Source organism: Nannobrachium achirus (genome assembly GCF_963921795.1).
Source record: "Nannobrachium achirus genome assembly, chromosome: 15".
NCBI classification, from domain to species: domain Eukaryota; kingdom Metazoa; phylum Chordata; class Actinopteri; order Myctophiformes; family Myctophidae; genus Nannobrachium; species Nannobrachium achirus.
In genome coordinates, this window is record NC_137822.1 from 52,176,131 (window position 1) to 52,198,156 (window position 22,026).

Consider the following 22,026-nt stretch of genomic DNA (forward strand, 5'->3'; position numbering starts at 1 on the left):
CACGATGTGTTGCACAAACAGCTGCAGTTCGGGGGCGGAGGGGATCGTTTTAAGCGGCCGTGGCTACCGTTTTAGGCGCTGGGTTCGAAACCCCCCCGCGATTTATGAAGTCTTTCGACATGATCTCTCTCTCTCTCTGACGCGCACACACACACGCACACACACACCCTCCCCCAAAAAAACAAAGCACACACCTCAGAAAGTGAACACCATGCACCACATACAGTAATTATGTCCTAAAGTGTTAACGAAGCGATTCTTTTTGTTCTGTCCAAAAGAAAACAAGAAAAAGAAAAAACTAACAGCCAGCAGCTTTCTGCTCTTACACACACAGCGCCACCTGGGGGATGGGTGGAGCGCCGCCGGGGCTGAAGGGACTCTCGTTGAGTTGTGTGTGTGTGCGTGTGTGTGTGTGTGTGTGTGTGTGTGTGTGTGTGTGTGTGTGTGTGTGTGTGTGTGTGTGTGTGTGTGTGTGTGTGTGTGGCGAGGGGGAGCGCTAGCCCCGCCCAGCGTTGAGCTCCTGCCCCGGGTTGGTCTCCATGGGGTCGTCCTTGAAGTTCTCGCACTGCTCCATGACCTTCCTGTAGAGGACAGAACCAACAGACCAAGGGGGTTTTCAAAATGTTTTGACAGCGCTATTGAGCCCCACCCTCATCACGGCTCCTTCCCACCTCCTGCTCAGGCCTGCCCACCCACAGATATAAAGAGCTAGATGCCTTGTTCGCCTCTGCAGTTAATTGGAGCGATGTGCAAAAGTTCTAGTCCGGACTTCCTGGAAAAACTAAGGGAACGCTGTCAGTCAAAGTGACTACTCTACTGGCCAATCACAGCGTGTCTTTTCCGGGACTTATCCAAGGACTACAATTCAATTCAACATAGCCAGTTCCGATGTTGCGCTGCTCAGCCGTTCTTACAGGCTGCGTACATAAAGACCCGCCCCCACCTGCCTATGATTGGCTTAGCGACTATGTGTGACGCACGCGGAAGCAATGAACACGGAAGCGATGAAGATTCCCTTAGTTGCTCAATGCATACGCCCCCTAGCCGAAGGAGGCGTCTACCTTTCTATGTCTATGTGCCCACCCCTCCCCAACCCCCACTCAGAACAGCACACAGCAGTAGCAGTAGGTCAGTACTGACAGGCCATTCTGAGGGTACACGCTCACCATTCAGACAAGACACAATGGTCAGAAATAGGACTTAGTGAGGATAGAAGGTGCTGGTGGGACACCCAAAAACACATCAAAATAGGACAAATTAAAAGTCATGGTGTAATCCATTTTAAGTACATTTTCATACAAATACTTTTGAACTTTTACTCAAGTCAATTCTTTGAATTCTGGACTGCTACTTGTAACGGAGTATTTCTACATTGCCGTACGTCGGCATAACAAATGTAAACTGGAGATACTGTTCCTACGAAACAGTGTGGGCTCGCTTGTAAAAAAAAATGTTTTAAAAACAATTGTCCCTCCAATTGTCCCATCGACATAGTAGGAATATGTGGCAAAAAAATACGGCAGAACTCATTATATATTTCCCCCCAAAGGTGACGTGTTTAATTATCATGTGAAGCTCAACCAATACCCCAGCTAACACCACTCCCAGATTTTCCACACATCAATTACACCTCATTGGCTATGGGCCCTGCCTTTATACTGTCTGCGACGGAACTCAAATACAATCATGCCACCTCATTGGCTAGTGGCTCTGCCTTTCTACTGTCTGCGGCGGAAAATGCCAACTGTCTGCGGCGGAAATATGCGGCGGAACTCTCTCTTCGGCGAGCCCACAACAATATCTATTTTGTGGTCCTCATACAGTACCTTGCCATGCTCTTGGTCTCTTGGTGTGAGCTGTCCAGTTCCAGAGCTTTCTCCAGCAGTACTATACCACCTTCCTTTATCAGCAGAGGACAATACTTGGTGGCTGGACCCCAAAAGAGAAGACACACAATAAGTTAAATGTCACAGCGATGACCAGACAACCCTGTGTGTGTGTGTGTGTGTGTGTGTGTGTGTGTGTGTGTGTGTGTGTGTGTGTGTGTGTGTGTGTGTGTGTGTGTGCCCTAACACTAATTATTACTATTACTGGCCTCCTTCAAAACTGGCCTGAAAATTCACCTTTCAGGAGGCCAGTGATCACCCCCTAGCTTACCCCCACCCTTTTTCCCCTACTCTGTTCAAATAGTGTTTTTGTACTTGCAATGATATTGAATGAATAGATTCTTTTTTTTTTTTTTTTTTGCTATATGTCGATGAATTGAATACCAAGGACCTCCAACGGAAACAAGACCACAAAGACTTTTTTGGGGTGTTCCTTTTAGGCAGGGTGTTTGACTGTACTTGTGCTGTACTACATGTTTTTGTTTTGAGTGTACTTGTACCGTTCTTCATAAAATATTCAATCAATAAATCAGTCAATTAGTACAGTGGTTCTCAACCTTTACCCCCAAAATAATCATATTTTAACTTGGGACCTCCCACCCTGACGAGCACTAAGAGTTGAGGCATTACATTTTGTATAACACGGTTCTATTGTGAAAATAGCCGATCTGCTATTTTCACAATTTCTGCCTCTAATATTTGACAATTTGGAAAATGTTTAATTTGCCATTTTAGAAGTATTAAATCCTAAGTCCTTAAATTGTCCCTTTAGTGTGTGCAGATACCCTCTATAGTCTATACACTTAAACTTTGTATTGGTTTGTTTACTGTTGAGAGAGAAAACATTGTTGCACATCAAGTTAATCATCTGGGGGTCCCGACCCACAGGTTGAGAACCACTGACTTAGTACAATGGTATGTGGTGACTAGATGGCTCATACTCACGGTATACAGTGACTAGGTTGTGGTTAACGCCTAACGGTGCAAGTGGTTGCTCATACTCACGGTATACGGTGACTAGGTTGAACAGTGCCCATGTGGCCCAGTGCTGGCTGACTGGAGCGATGCTCTGTGGTAGGAGCCTTAGGATTGGTTCAAACGACCTGGGGAGAGACACACGTCATTTAAAGGCCCACTGAAATGAAGAATATGCTTTTCACGCTTTCTTTGCATATCTGTGGTCATAATGGAATGATTATTATTATTATTGTTTGTTAAAAACACAGTTGATGTGACCACAAGTCACCACATGGTGTCGCCCTAATATTTTGAATGAACACTTCCAAGGATGCATACAAAATCTATACTGCTTATTTGATAAAACAAAAAAACAGGTCTTAATGTTTTAAAACAGAGGTCTTCAACAGGGGGTCCTCAGAGTTACTACAGGGGGGCCGCCAAATCTTTGTGTGATAGGATAATTAACAACAACTTGCACAACTTGAACTGAGGATAACTTTAGCCAAGAATGAGAGCTTGTAGATCGGCTATTTTTGGCAAATAGGTTTGGTGTTAAAAAAAAAAAAAAAAAAAAGATCAGACCAAGTACAGGTCAGAGCAGGTCAGTAAGTATCGACGATTTAAATGTCTGTAAAAAAAACATTAACACAAATCCAACTGATGACAGTGCTGTCAAAACAAGTCAATGAAAATCTGCAAAATATTTTTTTTAACGCTATGTAGTGGGGGTCCCTGCTTTATCTCCCTCTCAGCTAAGGGGTCCTTGGCCTGAAAACGCTGAAGACCCCTGTTTTAAAAGGTAAACATTTGGGTGGGGAGGGCGTGGGGGGGGGGGGTCATTCCACCTGTAGTTTATGTTGCGCCTGGAGGTGACGTCCCAGCTCTGGATGGCCTCCCACATCTTGTCCATGACAGAGTCCCTGGTGGGCTCCTCCATGCTCCAGGACTCGGGCCCGTCGAACATGATGTGCGACAGCACGCCGCACGCGTTGTACGACACCTCGATGCCGTCCGCCTTGCTCTCCAGCAGATCACTGCCGGAGACGAGAGACATTATCCCATTTAGGCCTAGAATTATTAAATGCTTTAACCAGTGAAAAATAGCAGATATACAAGCTCACAGCGCGGCACCGAGTGCCGCGCTGCGAGCTTGTAGATCTGCTATTTTTGAAAAAGTCGTGAAAATGTGTGCAAAGCTTTGACTTATGTATGTATTTTCAAAGCGAATGTTTGTAACTCAAATTTTGCTTCTGGGGGGTCCCTGGAACTAAATATTTTGAGATGGGGTCCGTGGACAAATACATATCATTTTGGGGGTCCTTCACATGAAAAGGTTTGAGAACCACTGACATAGTAGTCTCTCAAGAACAGGCTAACTGAGCTCCAGTTGAGTGAAAAGGACCTTTTCTTTGACGATGACGACAAGACTGTACAGGTGCTAGGTAGGGGTAAGAATATCACGATGCAATACGTATCACGATACTTGGGTCACAATGCAGTAGTATCACGATATATTGTGAATCTCTGCGATACGATTGCGATATATCAGCTTTAAAAGCTGAAGACGCTGCTCTAATGTTGTTGTTTTCGTCGTTCTAAGCCATTTTCTCGATAGACCTCCCTCACTGAACCGTGGGAAGGGGAAGTAGCTACTATAGTAAAGCGACATCTAGAGGCAGCGGATTGTCAGGAACGGACTTCTACCATTGGTTCCTTTCCTCAAAGTATCGCGATACTACGGCCTGAAGTATCGATACAGTATTGGCAAATAAACTATCGCGATGTATTACCATATCGATTATATAGCCCACCCCTAGTGCTGGGGGTAACCGGAAAGGTCGCCCCAAAAACGATCGATCCTTTTAGTTGACCTTGTACCAACGAACTGTACTGTCATGAAACTGTACCTTTTCCTATGCAAACTTAATAAAGTCTTCAATCAATCAAACACTTGGGGAAAGTAGAGCATGAAGCTTAGATTGTAGAATATAGCTGCTCTTACCTAAAAACAGAGATGAATTGTCGGGTGAGGAGTTGTGGTCTGAGAGCTCGGACCTCCGCTACGTTCCCCAACAGTCCCAACATGTTACGATGCAGCTCCTGTTTGTCAGGGAACTCCTGCAACCAAAGCATGGAGGGAAACACATGAACATGGTGGGTAGGCTGGTGACCATACATGAAGCTAGTCAACATTTATTTTATTGTTTTAGATTGATATTCAAATGCTTTTGTTATATTGTTGTTGATGTTCTGACATGTTATCTTGTATTATAGTAATGTATTTCTGCTTATTGTAAGTCGCTTTGGATTAAAAGCGTCTGCTAAATGCCTAAACTGTAAACTGTGAATGTTAACATGCTAAAACAGTAGCCACGGTTTGAAATCTCCACAGATGATGTCATCAGCAGGTATGTTGCGTAGCTTTGCACAGTAGACGATCTACAAGCTCACACTGCGTCGCAACGCGAGCTTGTAGATCAGCTATTTTTAGCAAATGTTACACCCCAGGATAATGGATGTTGGGGATATTTTGATTATCGCGATAACATCGTAAATCGCAATGTTTTTGGTCACAATAATCGTGACATGAAATGCTCATAATGTCCCATCCTCAGTGAGAAAAATAAGGGACGCCCGGAAAAAAGATAAAATATATATATTATATATATATATATATATATATATATATATATATATATATGTGTCTTTTTTTTTTTTTTTTTGCAATATATTAGCAACCTGGTAATATATGAGCTGTTTAAACTTGTAAGATGTGTGTCGTTGATTGATTTGCAAAAAAAGAAAGTGTCCCTATATCAAGTCTTTTAGTTTCTCGACTAAGGGACAAATTAATCCTGGATACGGTTGGTATCCCTATGCCAGGGGTCTTTTCAGGCCAAGGACCCCTTAGTTGAGAGAGAGAGAGAGATGAAGCAGGGACCCCCACAACCTCTTCATAGATTCCATATAGTTTCATCGTTTGAAAGCACAATCATCAGTGTATTTTGGATCCATGTCAATTTGTGTATTCAGATATTTAACCACTTGAACGTCACTTAATACACTTGACCTTTCACTCTGTACTTAGTCCGCTCTTTTTCTCCTCTACACCAAAGCTCTTTGCCGAAAATAGCCGATCTACAAGCTCACAACGCCTCGCAGTGCGAGGCGTTGTGAGCTTGTAGATCAGCTATTGTTGGCCTAAGTTCACGGAATATGGATATATTATAAAATATAAAAAAGAGGAAAACACTTTCTATCACTCAAAGATTTGGAGGACCCCCCGTAGTAACTCTGAGGACCCCCTCCCTAGGGGTCCCGGACACCCTGTTGAAGACCCCTGCCCTATGCAGTTAAACACAAGTGAGCAGACAGCACTAACGTTGAGACACTCCAGGAACAGGTTCATTCCTCGACAGTTGAGGAACATCTGGCAGTTGTCTGGCGTCTCGTCTGTGATGTTCCACAGAGCGCTCCACGAGAACTCCATCACCTGATCACACTGAGGACATCAACACGCACGCACGCACGCACGCACACACACACACACACACACACACACACGCGCACACGCATACAGACACACAGGACGTTACCGACATCCTAAATCAACAAGATTCTACTATAACGGATACTGTGATGAAATAACAACGACAAGGGGAAACTGAATTGTTGTGTTTTGATCAGTATGCCGTCTGATACCAGATTTTCTGCTCCGATGTCAATCCCCATTTCAGAGAGTCCTTGATCACTGGATTAATGTTTTCAACCCATATAAAAAGGGCAAAATCTCTAACTTTATTGTAAAAACTTGGATTTGATGAAGGGTTCAAATAAATACAAATAAACACAAATAAATAACTTTTTGATACTGTAGTGTTTCTTTTTTCTTTTTTTTAAGATGTAATTTGAAAGATCCAAAAAGTTGAATAATGACCAATATGTTGGCCAAAGTGTTCTATCAAAGTGTTCTATCTATCGGTCAGGATCTGGTCAAATCCTGTGTAAGAAGTAAGAGACTCACCATTCCGTCCTGTAGCTTTTTCTGTATCAGATTTAACATCGTCTGAGGAGAGAAAGAAATGTTTTACGGATGTATTTTCGGGCCGGTTCAACAACATTTCCACCAACAAAACCAATCAAAAACGCTATATCCCAAACTTTTCGGCGGGCCACACTCGGTGCCTTGCTGACCCACAAATGGGTCCGGAAGTGTAGCGCGCTACACTCAAACCAAGGCCTGTCACAATTATTACAGTACATACTCGTCTAATCGCAATCATTTCACATGAAGTTGTTAAAGGACAACTTTGTTTTTTTACAACAAGGGTTCATATTTTAGATTGTAATTAGAGAAAAGAAAAAGTGAGTGTTCAAATGTTTTCATTTGCTTCGTTCTATTGTTTTATCACGTTTACCATGCTAAAATGTGGGGCATGCGTACGCATGGGGGCATGCGTACAATTGACTAAATATGTCTTTTTAGACCCAATAAGCCAGCAGTTTCTTTATTGCTATTTACAGTAACACTTCTAGCCCCCATAAGTCACATCCAACCATGAAAGGTTGCGTTGTATCTTGGGAATGGGCTTATTCTGTGTAAAATTACATATTTAGCCACTTGTACACATGCCCCCAACCACTGAAATAAGAATCTCTAACACAATACAAAGAAGTAAATGAAATACTTTTAACACTCATCTTTTATATTCTTTAATTACAATCTAAAATATGAACCCTTGTTGTAAAAAACTAAAGTTGTCCTTTAAATATAATGTGTCATATCTGCCATGTGCAACTTCAAAGCCTACAGGCCAAACAGACATGTAATTGTCAGCAACAAAAACACAATTAAATCGTTAATCGCAATTATTGGAGTGACAATAGTCAACGCAAATCTGCCCTCCGTCCCCTCAGTACCCGCATATCTGAGCAAACATCTCCGAAAAGTTAGCGACACCCACAGCCACAACACCAGAGGGAGCGGAGCGCACACAACGATCTGGTAACACAAACCCATAAGACAAATATGGGTAAATTCTCCTTCTACAACACTGCCACCCAGGTGTGGAATTCCTTGACTACATCTACCTCCCTTAAAACATGTAGCTCGCTGGCATCCTTCAAAACTGCCCTGAAAACCAGAGAAGGAGGTAGTTATCACTTCTCCCATAGACAGGCGAGAAGTGAGCACCCCCCCTCCCTTACCTCAGCCCCACCCCATTGTTTCCCCGTGTTTTTATAACTGTGATATTATTGAATGTTTTCTTTTATTGATATTTATTATGTCCATGAATTAAATACAGAGGGCTATCAACGTAAAAAGGGCCATAAAAAGGTCTTATTTTGGTTGTTCCTTTTAGGCAGGGTGTTTAACTGTACTGTACTACATTTCAATTGTATTGACTATACTTTTACTGTTCTCCATTTTTGTCTAATAAAATAATCAAACAATCAATCGCTAGGGCTGTCACGATATGACATTTTACATGACGATTAATTGTCACTCAAATAATTGGCGATTAACGATTTAATTGTGTTTTTGTCATTGACAATTACATTTCTGTTTGGCTTTCAGGCTTTGAAGTTGCACATGGCAGATATGACACAAAACCTAAATACACGAAGAAATTACTGACATATTTGACAACTTACCACTTAAAAAATAACATTGATAGTGGAAATAGCCGATCTACAAGCTCACAACGCGTCGCATCGCGACGCGTTGTGAGCTTGTAGATCGGCTATTTCCACTATTTCTGACATTTTTCAACATTCACGATTATAACGATTATGACAAAATAATTGCGATAATGTAAAATAATCACGATTAGACGATTATGTAATAATTGTGACAGCCCTATCAATCAAAAATGTAAAATGTCCTGTTGGCGACAGGCCCTGCTCTCACCCTGACGAAGCCCATCTTGCCCACGGCCTCCTTGTGCTGGTTGTCCACCTGGCAGACCAGGGCGTTGCAGAGGTGCACGGCGATGCGCTGGATGGACTCGTCCTGCCGGGCGGGCTCCAGGATGTTGAGCAGCAGCTGGTTCACCCTGCCGTACTGGAACTCCAGCTCCTCCGGGATGCTGAAGTTACACAGCGTCAAGCAGCAGTTCCTCTGGACCTGAACAACGGTAAACACACACACACAGTAACTCAGCGGTTCTCAACCTTTTTCTTTTATCGCCTCGCAACGCCTGCGAGGCGTTGTGAGCATGTAGATCGGCTATTTTCACAATTTCTGCCTCTAATATCTAACAATTTGGCCAATGTTTAATTTGTAATTTTAGGGGTATTAACTTCTTCATTCATAGCCAAGGCACAAGTTTCCCGTGTTATTTCAGTACCCCCAGGATGCCACGGCCCGAGTTTCCCGAGTTTTCCTGTTTAAAAAATGCCTAAAATGTATTTGGCATGATTGCAATCGCGAAATTGCATGTTTAGCCCCATAACAAACACATCTTTCAAAATGGCAGCCATCTTTGTTACATTTGAAGACTTTGAAGGCTTCTATCTCATGAATGCCTGAACGGATTTCCAAGCGGATTTTTTTGTTTGAAAGCTATGATCTAGGCATGGGCGTGCACTAGGGATGCGAATCTCGACCACTGAGGCGATACGATACGCACCTCGATACACTGCCAGCGATACGATATAATTGCGATACATTGAAATCCTGCCGATACGATACATCACGATCCACCCCTGTTCCCGATACGATGCGATGCGATTCACCACGATTCAAGCCCAAATCCCAAAATTTACAAAACATAGCGACTAAAAATTTATGAAATTTAAATTCAAGGCAATTTATTGTTTCACTGTAGTACTAGGCTCTGTCTAACAACCCAACATATAGTATTTTGGGAGAACACAAAGCTGCTGGCTATTGTAGAATTGTTTGATAACTAATCATATAGAAGGCCTATGTCATTATTAGTAGGCCTGTATCTCTTCAACTGGGGGTCAGGGACCCCAATCCAGGGTTATTACAGGGGGCCTGCCAAATATTTGTGTGATACAGTAGGCTATAATGCCTAGCCTACAGCGAGGGTCCCTGCTTGATCTCTGTCTGAGATAAGGGGTCCTTGACCTGAAAAACAATAAAGTCCCTCCCTGGTTTGTATTATTATATTATATTATATTATATTATATTTAATCCAGGATTATGCCATTTTTATAGCCAAAATGTTTTAAAACAGACCTACAAGCTCACAGCGCGTCGCATCCACGACGCATTGTGAGCTTGTAGGTCTGCTATTTTAGGTGCGACACCCTTGTACTGCGATGTATAAATTAGGCTTCTTTCCCAGAGCAGAACTAGCAGCAGAGAAAGTGAGAGAGTTGCTTGCATCAACAGGAAAGTTGTAGAACAGTGACAAATACTTTGTTTTAAACGCAAGCAGTAGTCCTACAACACCCAGCAACATTGTTGTTGTGTGTGTGCAGTTAATATAGCGCAGAAGATGATCTCAATCAATTGTCCGTCGGAGATTCGCTAAGAAACGGCTGTTGATTACATACAGTATCACTCGATCAGCCTGTGCTACTCTGTGACAACAATCAGCGCAGCTGACTTGGATTATATTATATATTGGTTATAAAGCTAAGTACTGTACTACTAATCTTGCATATTTTTAACCCGTGGGGCTGCTAGTTCGTCTGTGTTGATTCACTCGCATTTCGCTGCACTGTCTGTCTCCCTGGTTGCCTGCATGCAGAGTGCAGAAGTTGTCCGTCTGTCCGAGTCGCAGCTCGCGTTAAAGACTGGCTTTTGGGGAGGGGGCTGAACGGCTCGGCTGATGATGGTGCATTCATGGCGCCTCGGAAACACAGGATAGAATGAAATACTATATGGAAGAACCGATACAACCGCGATATTTACCGATCCAGACACTCACGGTACGATCCATCACGATTTCGGCCGTCTATTGTACCGGTACACACTGAATGAACCGACTCACTCGTATCGCGGACGTTTGTATCGCGATTGCGATCCGTACCGGTATATCTTCGCATCCCTAGCGTGCACGATCCGTGCACTAAAAATTGATCCGTGCACTAGAAATTTAGGAACGTGGCATCCTGGTACTTGGCAGCCATTTTGAAAAGGCAGCGAATGAGTTAATATGTCACTTTAGAAACATGCAGATACCCTCTGTACACTTAAACTTTATATTGGTTTGTTTTGTTGAGTGAGAAAACAATGCTGCACATTAGGTTAATCATCTGGGGACCCCCAAAATAATTTGGGGACCCCCCTGGGGTCTACTTTAGACCAGTGGTTCCCAAAACACATTTTTATGGGTGCCCTTAATCTACAAGCTCAAAACGCTTTGCAATGTGAGGTTTTGAGCTCATAGATCTGCTATTTCCACAATTCTTTTAATGATAAAGTTATTAAATATACAGTACAACTCATTTGTCATATCTGCCCTGAGCACTTTTTGTTTGCAAAGTCTAGAAGCCAAACAGAAATGTATTTTTAATTCCGTTCCAATAATGATCAACGACAGAAACGCAACAACACCATCAAACTCAATTATTTGACAGACAATTAATCACCAAGTAAAATGTAATGATGGGTACAGCCCTAGAGGTGGCTCTATGTCCAGGGTTCCCACACATTTTTACCAATTAATTTCCAAAACTTTTCCAAAACTTTTCCAGAATATTTAACCCAGGACTATATAACAATAATTCAGCTCAATAACAGGTCGCTTACTCCTATGCGCAATGCCCAAAGACAGGTAGTGTATGCCAGTGGTTCTCAACCTTTTCAGGCCGTGGCCCCCGAAATAATCATATTTTAACTGGGGACCCCCCACCCTGACGAGCACTAAGAGATGAGGAATTTTGTATAACACGGGTTCTATTGTGAAAATAGCCGATCTACATGCTCACAAGAGCATGTAGATCAGCTATTTTCACAATTTCTGCCTCTAATATTTGACAATTTGGTCAATGTTTAATTTGTCATTTCAGAGGTATTAAAGTTATACCATGTAACATTTTTTATAAAACAAATCTTAAAATTGTCCTAACTGTTAAATCACTAAAGTTTTAGAACCCCCACTCCGTTATTTTCAGCTTCTGAAGCCTTCTCTTTATATGTTTTCTACTTAGCCGTGACAGGGGCGGGATTTCCCGGCAAAATGACGTCATCTGCATCATCTGTATACGTTGTGTATACGTTGGCCAATCACATCGCAGTTCATACACACATGATACACTACCGGCCAATCCACAGCGTGTGCTGCGTCTGTTCAGGAAATAGCTTCCCTCAGCTAAGGATTCTTAACCTCTTAATCCCCAAATCCTGCTCAGAAAAATTACGTTCTACCACTCTAGGGAATGGTATCGAATGGTTTGCGACTTTGCGGTGCCACTCCGGTGGTCCGCGGCGACTCCGGGCGAAAAACGGCCGTAAAAAGCAATACCGCGACTGACCCCTAGTTTAGCAACTTACACATTATAGCTTTAACAAAATCAATAACCAAAGACAACGCGTAGCTATTTTTTTCCAGGACCTTCCAGGACCCTTGATCAATTCCAAAACTTTTCCAGTACTGGAAAAATATTTTTTCTAATTTCAAAATATTTCCAGGAATTTCATGACCGTGGGAACCCTGTATGACAGTTGTGTCAGACTTACGGTGACCTCCTGATAGTGTTCCATTCCGTTCAGAACGACCTCGATGACCTCGCGGCGGAGCCTGACGCTCTGGTCTCCTCGGTACTCCGTGTTGGTCAGGTAGAACAGAGCCGCGCTGCCCGTCACCTGGATGGTCTTGTCGTACTTGTGGCATTTTAGCGCCGCGATCACCAACTGTTGGGACGGGAGAGAGTGTGATAAGCCCCTTTTCCACAGACCCCACTCCACACCAAGGTTATTATAGTAAACGAAAAAAACTAAAAAACGAAAACTAGAATGGAAAAACATTTTAGTTAACTGAAATAAAAATAAAAACTAAGCTTTTTAAAAAAACGAAAACTAACTGAAACGGTATTGTATGTTTACAAAACTAACTAAAATAAACTAAAATGATAGAGAAAATCTCCTTAGTTTTCGTCTTTTGTCTTTTGTGGAAGTAAAAAATAAAAAACACCAGTTGGTGAGGTCAAAGAGAGAAGTTGTATGTCTCAACATTCCTGCCACTCTCAACAATATGATGTTTTGTTGATTTTCTTTATTAGACAATACTTTTTCCGGAGCTTTTTTTTATCTCACCCCTGACAAATACCCCATATTACGTAAAAGACTAAAACTAACACTAAAACTAATAAAAACTAAACTAAAACTAAGCATTTTCAAAAAATAAAAACGAAACAAAACTAGCAACCTCACCTTAAAAACAAATTAAAAATAAACTTTAATTGAAAACAAAACCTCAAAACTAATAAAAATAAAAACGAATGGAAAAATCCAAAACTATTATAACCTTGCTCCACACCACTCCACACCACACCGCCCACTTGTGCCAGGTTTTCCACTACAAGGACCTGGGTAGAGTGGTGTGAAAGTGGTACTAAACATGGTACTAAAAAAGTATCCAGTCTAGAGTAGGTCTGAGCTAGGCCAAACAGGGCCAAACACTTCATAATGACTGATCACTCACTGACTTTTCATTTAGACCACCAGGATATAGTTGTAATACATGATAATAGATTCTATTGTGTTATGACCACTATTATAATCTATTACAGTGTATTATAATTATCATAGTAATACATTAATACTTTATTGTGTATTATAATCACAGTTATAATCCATTATAGTGTATTATAATTTAGGATAGTTGTATATAAAGGATATATTGTATTATAATCACAGTTAAAGGGATATTACACTTTCAAACAAACTTTTAGGTCTAATCAGGCTTGTATGAACACCCTGAACAGTTTTTAATTTGCTTCATTCAGTATTTAGATATTTGATGTAAATGTTACCAGCTCCAACACGCCCAGGCCCTCTCCACATACACACCCATTGTAACTTCAAACTCCATTTTAACCATGATAGATTCATTAAAAACACACATTATTTTTTCTGGTGACTCATAATACCCTCCTAATACGTGAGCAGACCGTGTTTTTTCAATAACTTTTTTCATTTATTTTTAATAATTCTTTGGGAAAATGGAAAACATTAAATACAACATTTTATTGAAAATAAATGAAAAAAGTTATTGAAAAAACACGGTCTGCTCACGTATTAGGAGGGTATTATGAGTCACCAGAAAAAATAATGTGTGTTTTTAATGAATCTATCATGGTTAAAATGGAGTTTGAAGTTACAATGGGTGTGTATGTGGAGAGGGCCTGGGCGTGTTGGAGCTGGTAACATTTACATCAAATATCTAAATACTGAATGAAGCAAATTAAAAACTGTTCAGGGTGTTCATACAAGCCTGATTAGACCTAAAAGTTTGTTTGAAAGTGTAATATCCCTTTAAAATGGTCAATTTGTTTCTTACCGATAGGGGTACTTTTGTATAATGGAAAATGTAGATATTTTTATGTGGTGCGGTGTGGTGTGGTGTAGTGTGGTGTGGTGTGGAGCTAAGGCTGCAGTCGAAAATGGGCTTTAGTGTAGTGGTTCTCAACCTTTTCAGGCCGCGACCCCCAAAATAATCATATTTTAACTGGGGAGCCCCCACCCTGACGAGCACTAAGAGTTGAGGCATTACGTTGTGTATAACACGGTTCTATTGTGAAAATAGCAGATCTACATGCTTACGACGCCTCGCATTGAGCATGTAGATCGACTATTTTCACAATTTCTGCCTCTAATATTTGACAATTTGTCCAATGTTTAATTTGTCATTTTAGAGGTATTAAAAAAGTCCTTAAAATGTCACGTTAGAAATGTGTAGACCCCCCCCACAGAAGCAAATACTCGAGTTACAAATGTTCACTTTTAAAAATATATTTTCGAAAAATAGCAGATCTTCAAGCTCGCAGCGCGGTACTCGGTGCCGTGCTGTGAGCTTGTATATCTGCTACTTTTCAATAGTTAGGGTAAAGCATGAAATAATTCTAGGCCTAAATGGGTTTAAGGTGTGAGTGTCCGACCTGCAGTGCTCTCAGCAGCTGGCTACAGTGCTGTATCCTGGCGATGTCAAACAGCTGGTTGATGGCTCTGTGTGCCAGCTCAGGACGGTGCTCTGTGTACGCCTCGATGGCATTCAGGACCTGTTCCTCATTCTTGGAGCCAGTCACCTGACAAACACACAATGACACACACAAACACACGCATATTACTGAGGAAACACCAGAGTACCACATACACCTTAGTGGACAGTCATTGCCTTGAGTCTGGACCCCAGTTGGAGAACGACTGTCCGAGGTTTGTTTGACCCATTTAGTTCAGGAACCTCTATTTGTAACAATACCTTTCAAGACGGGAACCCGTTTGGGGTTCTTGTTGCTATGTACAGTATAAAGCAACATATCATCACTGCCAGGCAGAAACCTCCTATGTTCAAGTTTCATATTTGCTTCATCATACCAGAATGTGGCACAAAACTAGTGAAAATAGCTGATATACAAGCACACAGCACCCCGCACCACGTTGCCTTGTTGTGAAGTGCACAGAGACCCCTTGGGGAAATGTTGCAATATAAATAAAGATAAACTGAAACTGACGCACGCACACACACACACAATTTATATATATATGATGTAACTTTCACAACATTTTGACTATTATGTCATGTCCAAAAACAGCTGCATAATTGCGTTAATAATCGTGTTAATTATGTACGATATACACAGTTGTGCTTAGACATCAATAAAGTGGACCTATAAATAAAGTGGAAGTGTGTTGCGTTACACAGAGAGGTGTCATGTAAACCCAGGAACTGGAGTGTACCTTATATGCAGGGATGTGTGTGACGTTACACAGAGTGGTGTCATATAAACCCAGGAACTGGAGCGGTCTGGCCAGCTCCTGGAAGGGATAGATGCTGCTCTTGCATGGTTCAATGCTAGATGAGGAAACAAGAAAAAAGGAAGATGGAAATGGTAATACATTTATGTCCTCTCAATTAGGCACAATTATTACATAATCGTCTAATCGCAATTATTTGACATAATCACAACTATTTTGCCATAATTGTCATAATCGTTTCCATGTTGAAAAATGTTCATATATTTTCAAACATTTTCAAAAATAGTGGCATTAGCAGATCTGCAAGCTCACTACGTGTCGCAATGTGACGCGGTGTGAGCTTGTAGATCAGCTATCAACATTGATAGATCAGCTATCAATGTTCTTTTCAATTATAGAGTTGTAAAATATGTCAGTATTTCTTTTTTGTATATTTAGGTTATTTGTCATATCTGCCATGTGCAACTTCAAAGCCTAAAAGCCAAACAGAAATGTAATAGTCAACGACAAAACACAATGAAATCGTTATTTGACTGACAATTAATCTTCACGTAAAATGTCATAATCGTGACAGCCCTACTTCTCAACTACATCTTAGCTTCCCGGGGTCCCCCAGGAGTCTATACTAGATCTGCACCTTTTCTACGGTCTACAAAAAATCTCTTTGCCGAAAACAGCCGATCTACAAGCTCATTGTGTTGCACGTTGTGAGCTTGTTGATCTGCTATTTTCTGCAAATGTGCGTCTCAGAATGGGGACTCCAAATGGACCCTCATACAGTTACATTTGATTATTGATTTACTTAATGTGCAACATTGTTTTCCCACTCAACAGTAAACAAACCAACATAAGGTTTAAGTGTATATAGAGGTTATCTGCCCGTTTCTAACGTGACAATTTAAGGACTTTTTAATACCTCTAAAATGACAAATTAAACATTGGCCAAATTGACAAATATTGGCAGAAATTGCAAAAGAGGCAAAAAAGTAGCAGATCTACATGCTCACAACGCCTCGCAACGCGAGGCGTTGTGAGCATGTAGATCTGCTATTTTCACAATAGAACCGTGTCATACAAAATGTAATGCCTCAACTCTTAAGCTGCGTCGAAACCTGGATGGTTCGAGCGGCGCGATTACATAAAAAGTGAATGCAAAGACGAGACGGCGCGCGGCCGAGCACGGCGGGAACGGGTGCGCCGCGAACGATCCGAAAGGGGCGGCACGAACGGCGCGAACGGTCGCCTCGTATCTTCGCCCCCCCACTTGGAGAAATCCAACTGAAGCAGCCTTCACGTCACCCCCACTCCACCCATCGCGTCCTGACAGCCAATCAGCTTTGATGTTGTCCGGAGACACAGACATGTTTTTGGTGTTTGGATTTGGGACTGTTTCGCCTTGATTCCAACGGGACATGATTTTTACCAACTCAGACCTGCACGACCAAAGTGAAGCGATAGAAGCAACTAGAATAGAGGAAATAGCTTCAGGTTTGGAAGCAGCTTTAGTGCTCGTCAGGGTGGGGGGTCCCCAGTTGAAATATGCGTCCTGATAAGGTTGAGGACCACTGACCTAGGGTTTCCCATGGCGTCTTCGAAGCGAGGGACAGTGCAGTTGTCCTGCATGACGTGGCCCGAGATGTCCAGGGACAGCAGGTGGCGCAGCCTGTGGACGATGACCGTCAGGAACTTCCTGGTCATCTTGAACTTGGAGTTCCGTCTGCTCTCTCTGGAGATGTCCAGATGCCTGTGCGGACCATAGGGAATGGGACCATATTATCGTTTATCGCAGTGTTTCTCAATCTTTTTTGGCTTGAGTACCCCTTTTCCCTGATTTCTGCATCCAAGTACCCCCTGTACCCGACGACAACATTTTGCTTATAAAACTGCAATTGAAATATAAATAAATGGTGGTGTATGATGCTATGATAACCCCCCCATTTCAAATCACAAATAAGAAATGGAGTGAAAGAGTTTCAAACGGTGCCTCCTGAGCAGATATATTTTCGACACCGTGGTCATAAAATTTCAGTCAAGTTTTCATGGAAATAACTTCAATTCAAACAACTTTTTAAAGGCACCCAATGCACATTAGTGTGTTTGACAAACACTTAAAAATGATATTTTGGAATCTCCACCTCATGCTCAATGATATCAGTGTGCAAATCATTGTAGGTCACTGTCACAGTATGCCACCTTATGGCCAAATTGAGAATAGCAATTCAATTAGCAGTGAAAGAAACACTGTATTCACCTTGCTTCTCATAACGCATACTTTAATGTTAGACAATGTCAGCCAATGTTCAAAAGAGGAAAATAACTAATTGCCAGTACTTGTGTTGGTGTAATGATTATTATTTGTATTTGTATGTACTTATACTCGTTGGAGTGTGTTCTAGAATCAGCAATTGCACTTTCACTGAAGGAGTTTTCTGTATTAAGTATTTTAATACATTAACTCACTGCAACTAAGTAATCTCACTCCTACTTGAGTAATATTTAAGTCAAGTAACAGTATTTCTACTTGAGACGGACGTTCCAGAATGCTTTTTATTCCCGTTAATGTTACAAACAAGCTGAGCAAGAAACACACGCACGCACGCACACACGCACGCACACACGCACGCGAGAGGGAGTGGCTGCGCAGTATAGTTTGTCCGTGACCACGCACAAAATAGACGATCTACAAGCTCACAACGCGTCACACCCGCGACGCGTTGTGAGCCTGTAGATCGCTTGTTTTTTGTCACGACCACACACACACACGACACACACACGTGCCCGTGCGCACACAAACTAGGGGTGGGCGATATGGAAAAATACAATATCACAATATTTTCCCAAGCTGTATCACGATACACGATTTTATCACGATTCTTTTTCACGTTGGTTTTGATGGTTATTTTTCAAGTTACTTGACAAAAACTAGACTCTCTGGGTTCCTTTTGGGAGGTCTAAATTGAACTTTACAAGTATGTAACTCTGACAGTATACAAATGAAACCAAATGGACCCTCACGGGTCTATTTGGTTTCATTTGTATGCTGTCAGAGTTAAGTGGAGACCTTGACATTTTAAAGTTTGAGAACTACTGATTTAGACCAAAATGCAGGTTTAAATTGAATTCTGCAATGAATCTCTGTATTAATTCAACAGGATTTTTTACAAGGCTCCCTCATTGTATCACAATATATACGATATCTCTGAAAAGCAATATCGTGGAGACATTGTATCGTCTCCACGATAATTATCACCATATCGACCACCCCTAACACAAACACACCATTTTTACAGACAGTAGAGTACAGTAGGTGAGCGGCGTGACAACATCAACAATATTATTAGCCAAACAGATTTACCTTTTTTTTACGTGTCATAACAGCTTCAAGTTAAGTAAAAACCCACTGACCTGAGGTTGGAGAGCTCCACCAGCGTGGCCACCAGCTCCTCGGACAGGTCCATGTTGTAGAGGACCAGCGACACCAGCCGCTCCTTCCACTGGCTGAGGAAGGCGGCGCGCGGCAGCGTGACGCGCGACAGGTCCAGCGAGGTGAGCGCGCGCAGCGGCCGCAGCAGGGCCTCCGCGTCCACCTCGTCCGACAGGCCGCCCAGGTTGAGCAGACGCAGGCGCTCGAAGCCCTGCCGAACGCAACCGTCGTCACAGTCAGTGGTGGGAAAAGTTAAGAGTTCTCAAATTCTGCCCCGACCATACCCGAACCCGACCCAACATTTAGGGTAGGGTAGGGCCTAAAATGTTTGATAATTAGTCGGGCCGGGTAGGGCCTCGGGCCGACCCAGTTAGGGCCGGGCCTTAATTTTCAGGCCCGTTGAGAACTCTAGGAAAAGTAGTAAAAGTATCAACACTGCAATGTGGAAATACTCTGGTTACAAGCAGCAAGTCCATTCTATATGTACTTGAGTGAAAGGACACAGGTATTGGCATCAAAATGTACTTAAAGTAGAAAGTACTCATTATGCTGAATGTCCCATTTCAAAAGTATAAAAATCTTTTGAAAATAGTATATGAGCTTGTAGATCTGCTATTTTCAGAGCACCTGCTATACAATTGCAATACCGGTGGTTCTCAAATGTTTTAATTTCAAGAACCACCATGACTAGTATAAAGTTGTCAAATATGTCAGCCATTTCTTTGTATATTTAGGACATATGTCATATCTGCCATGTGCAACTTCAAAGCCTACAAGCCAAGACAGAAATGTAATTGTCAATGACAAAAACGATTAAATCGTTAATCGCAATCATCTAAGTGACAATTCCTCGTCTTGTACTGTAAATCAGGACAGCCCTATATCCCGCCTCTCAACTCAACCCTACGTTCCTGTTGAAGGTGAAGCTGACTAACAGGGCTCTGGTACCAAAATGTTTAATAATAACCATTAGTAATAGAATAGTTTACAGTGTAAATAACTTTATTGTAACATCATCTCCAAGTTTCAAATTTGTACGTTCTTTCGTGAAGTACAGCCCTGCTTCATCATACTAGGCCGTCGCACAAAAGTAGTGAAAACAGCAGATCTACAAGCACACAACGCCTCGCAACGCGAGGCGTTGTGTGCTTGTAGATCTGCTGTTTTCAAAAGTTTAAATCATTTTTAAAATGATAAATGCAAAACGAACGGTTTTGGACATAAAGGGTTTTCACCCGACAGAGACGATATTTCCGTCCCGACCCTACCTCGAAGTGGAAGTCGGTCTCGAGCGCCTGCCGCGACACGGGGCTCACGTCGACGTCCTCCTCGCCCTCGCCCACGTCCTCGCCGCACGCCAGCGGGGCTCCGCCCTTCCGGAAGAAGATCTGCGTGCAGCCGAACAGGCTGAGGGACACCAGGGTGTCCCGGAAGCAGGTGAGGGTCTTCAGGCTGCGCGCCGACAGGCTGCTGCAGTTGGTCAGGTTCAGCTCGATCAGGTCCTGCCACCACAATTTACAATTTTAGGCATTTGGCAGACGCTCTTAACCCATTTAGGGCCTAGAATTATTGAATGCTTTAACCAGTGAAAAATAGCAGATATACAAGCTCACAGCGCGGCACAGCGCGGCACTCTGTGCCGCTATTTTTGAAAAAGTCGTGAAAATGTGTGCAAATCTTTGAATATATGTATTTTCAAAGCGAGCGTTTGTAACTCAAATTTTGCTTCTGGGGGGTACCCGGAACTAAATATTTTGAGATGGGGGTCCTTGGCCAAATACATATCATTTTGGGGGTCCTTCACATGAAAAGGTTTGAGAACCACTGACATAGTAGTCTCTCAAGAACGGACTAACTGAGCTCCAGTTAAGTGAAAAGGACCTTTTCTTTGACGATGGCTGGCCAGATTGCTGACATAGAAACATAGGTTTTTCAAAAAGATCTTAGAAGGATTCAAAAGACACTTATAGAATCGGGTCAAAATTCTAATTTTCACGATTTTTCAAAAATAGCAGATCTACAAGCTCGCAGCGCGGCACTCGGTGCCGCGCTGTGAGCTTGTATATCTGCTATTTTTCAATAGTTAAAGCATAAAATAATAATACGCAATATAGTGTACCCGTTTTGAATGGGTTAAACAATGAACCTAGCTTCAGTCTAAACAACATGCTATATAAATAACAGTCTGTACATTTTGAAACAATGGGATACTACCAGGTAAACAATGAAGCTATAGCATCTCTAAACAACATTCCGTATCTCTAAATGACAAAACGTGAGTATAACTAGCATCTATCAAAAAGGTGGGTGAGTGCTAGAGGGTGAGATTACAAGTAGTGATAGGAGGAATGAGGAGTGCTATTAGGGGTGAGGTAGAGTGTGAGGAGGTGCTTCTCATCAGACTGTGGTGAGGACTGAGGAGTGAGTCTGCAGTTTCTCCTGTCCTGGAGCCACAGGGGGGGGACACGTCCTTGATTGCACCTGAAACTCTAATTATTCCTGCTCAAACCGATACTGCACAGTGTATCCGTATCATATCACAAATCTGTGCTGTCGGGCAGACGCCAGATAGCAAGGATTTGTATGTTGGTTTTTAGTTTTAATTTCTTGTCCTGACGGGACATGATGATCATTATTTTATGCTTTAACTATTGAAAAATAGCAGATATACAAGCTCACAGCAGCTGCTATTTTTGAAAAATCGTGAAAATTTGAATTTTGACCCGATTCTATAAGTGTTTTTTGAATCCTTCTAAGGTTTTTGGAAAAACCCTATGTTTCTATGTCAGCAATCTGGCCATCGTCAAAGAAAAGGTCCTTTTCACTTAAATGGCGCTCAGTTAGTCTGTTCTTGAGAGACT

The 22,026-nt window shown here is 42.1% G+C and overlaps 1 protein-coding gene across 1 annotated transcript in view; it reads right to left on the bottom strand.

Moving 5' to 3' along the window:
• Positions 1–447: 447 nt before the first annotated feature.
• zer1 (zyg-11 related, cell cycle regulator) overlaps positions 448–22,026 on the bottom strand; it is a 34,371-nt gene continuing 12,792 nt past the window's right edge. The window contains exons 4-17 of the mRNA XM_080742444.1: positions 20,434–20,667; positions 19,147–19,376; positions 17,312–17,485; positions 15,724–15,838; positions 14,925–15,071; positions 12,505–12,678; positions 8,758–8,973; positions 6,871–6,912; positions 6,229–6,348; positions 4,849–4,964; positions 3,692–3,880; positions 2,892–2,989; positions 1,827–1,929; positions 448–581 (exon numbers count right to left, since the gene is read on the bottom strand). Of these exons, the coding sequence (XP_080598570.1) occupies positions 497–581; positions 1,827–1,929; positions 2,892–2,989; positions 3,692–3,880; positions 4,849–4,964; positions 6,229–6,348; positions 6,871–6,912; positions 8,758–8,973; positions 12,505–12,678; positions 14,925–15,071; positions 15,724–15,838; positions 17,312–17,485; positions 19,147–19,376; positions 20,434–20,667 (2,043 nt within the window). The 3' untranslated portion in view covers positions 448–496. The remainder of the gene's footprint in view (positions 582–1,826; positions 1,930–2,891; positions 2,990–3,691; positions 3,881–4,848; positions 4,965–6,228; positions 6,349–6,870; positions 6,913–8,757; positions 8,974–12,504; positions 12,679–14,924; positions 15,072–15,723; positions 15,839–17,311; positions 17,486–19,146; positions 19,377–20,433; positions 20,668–22,026) is intronic.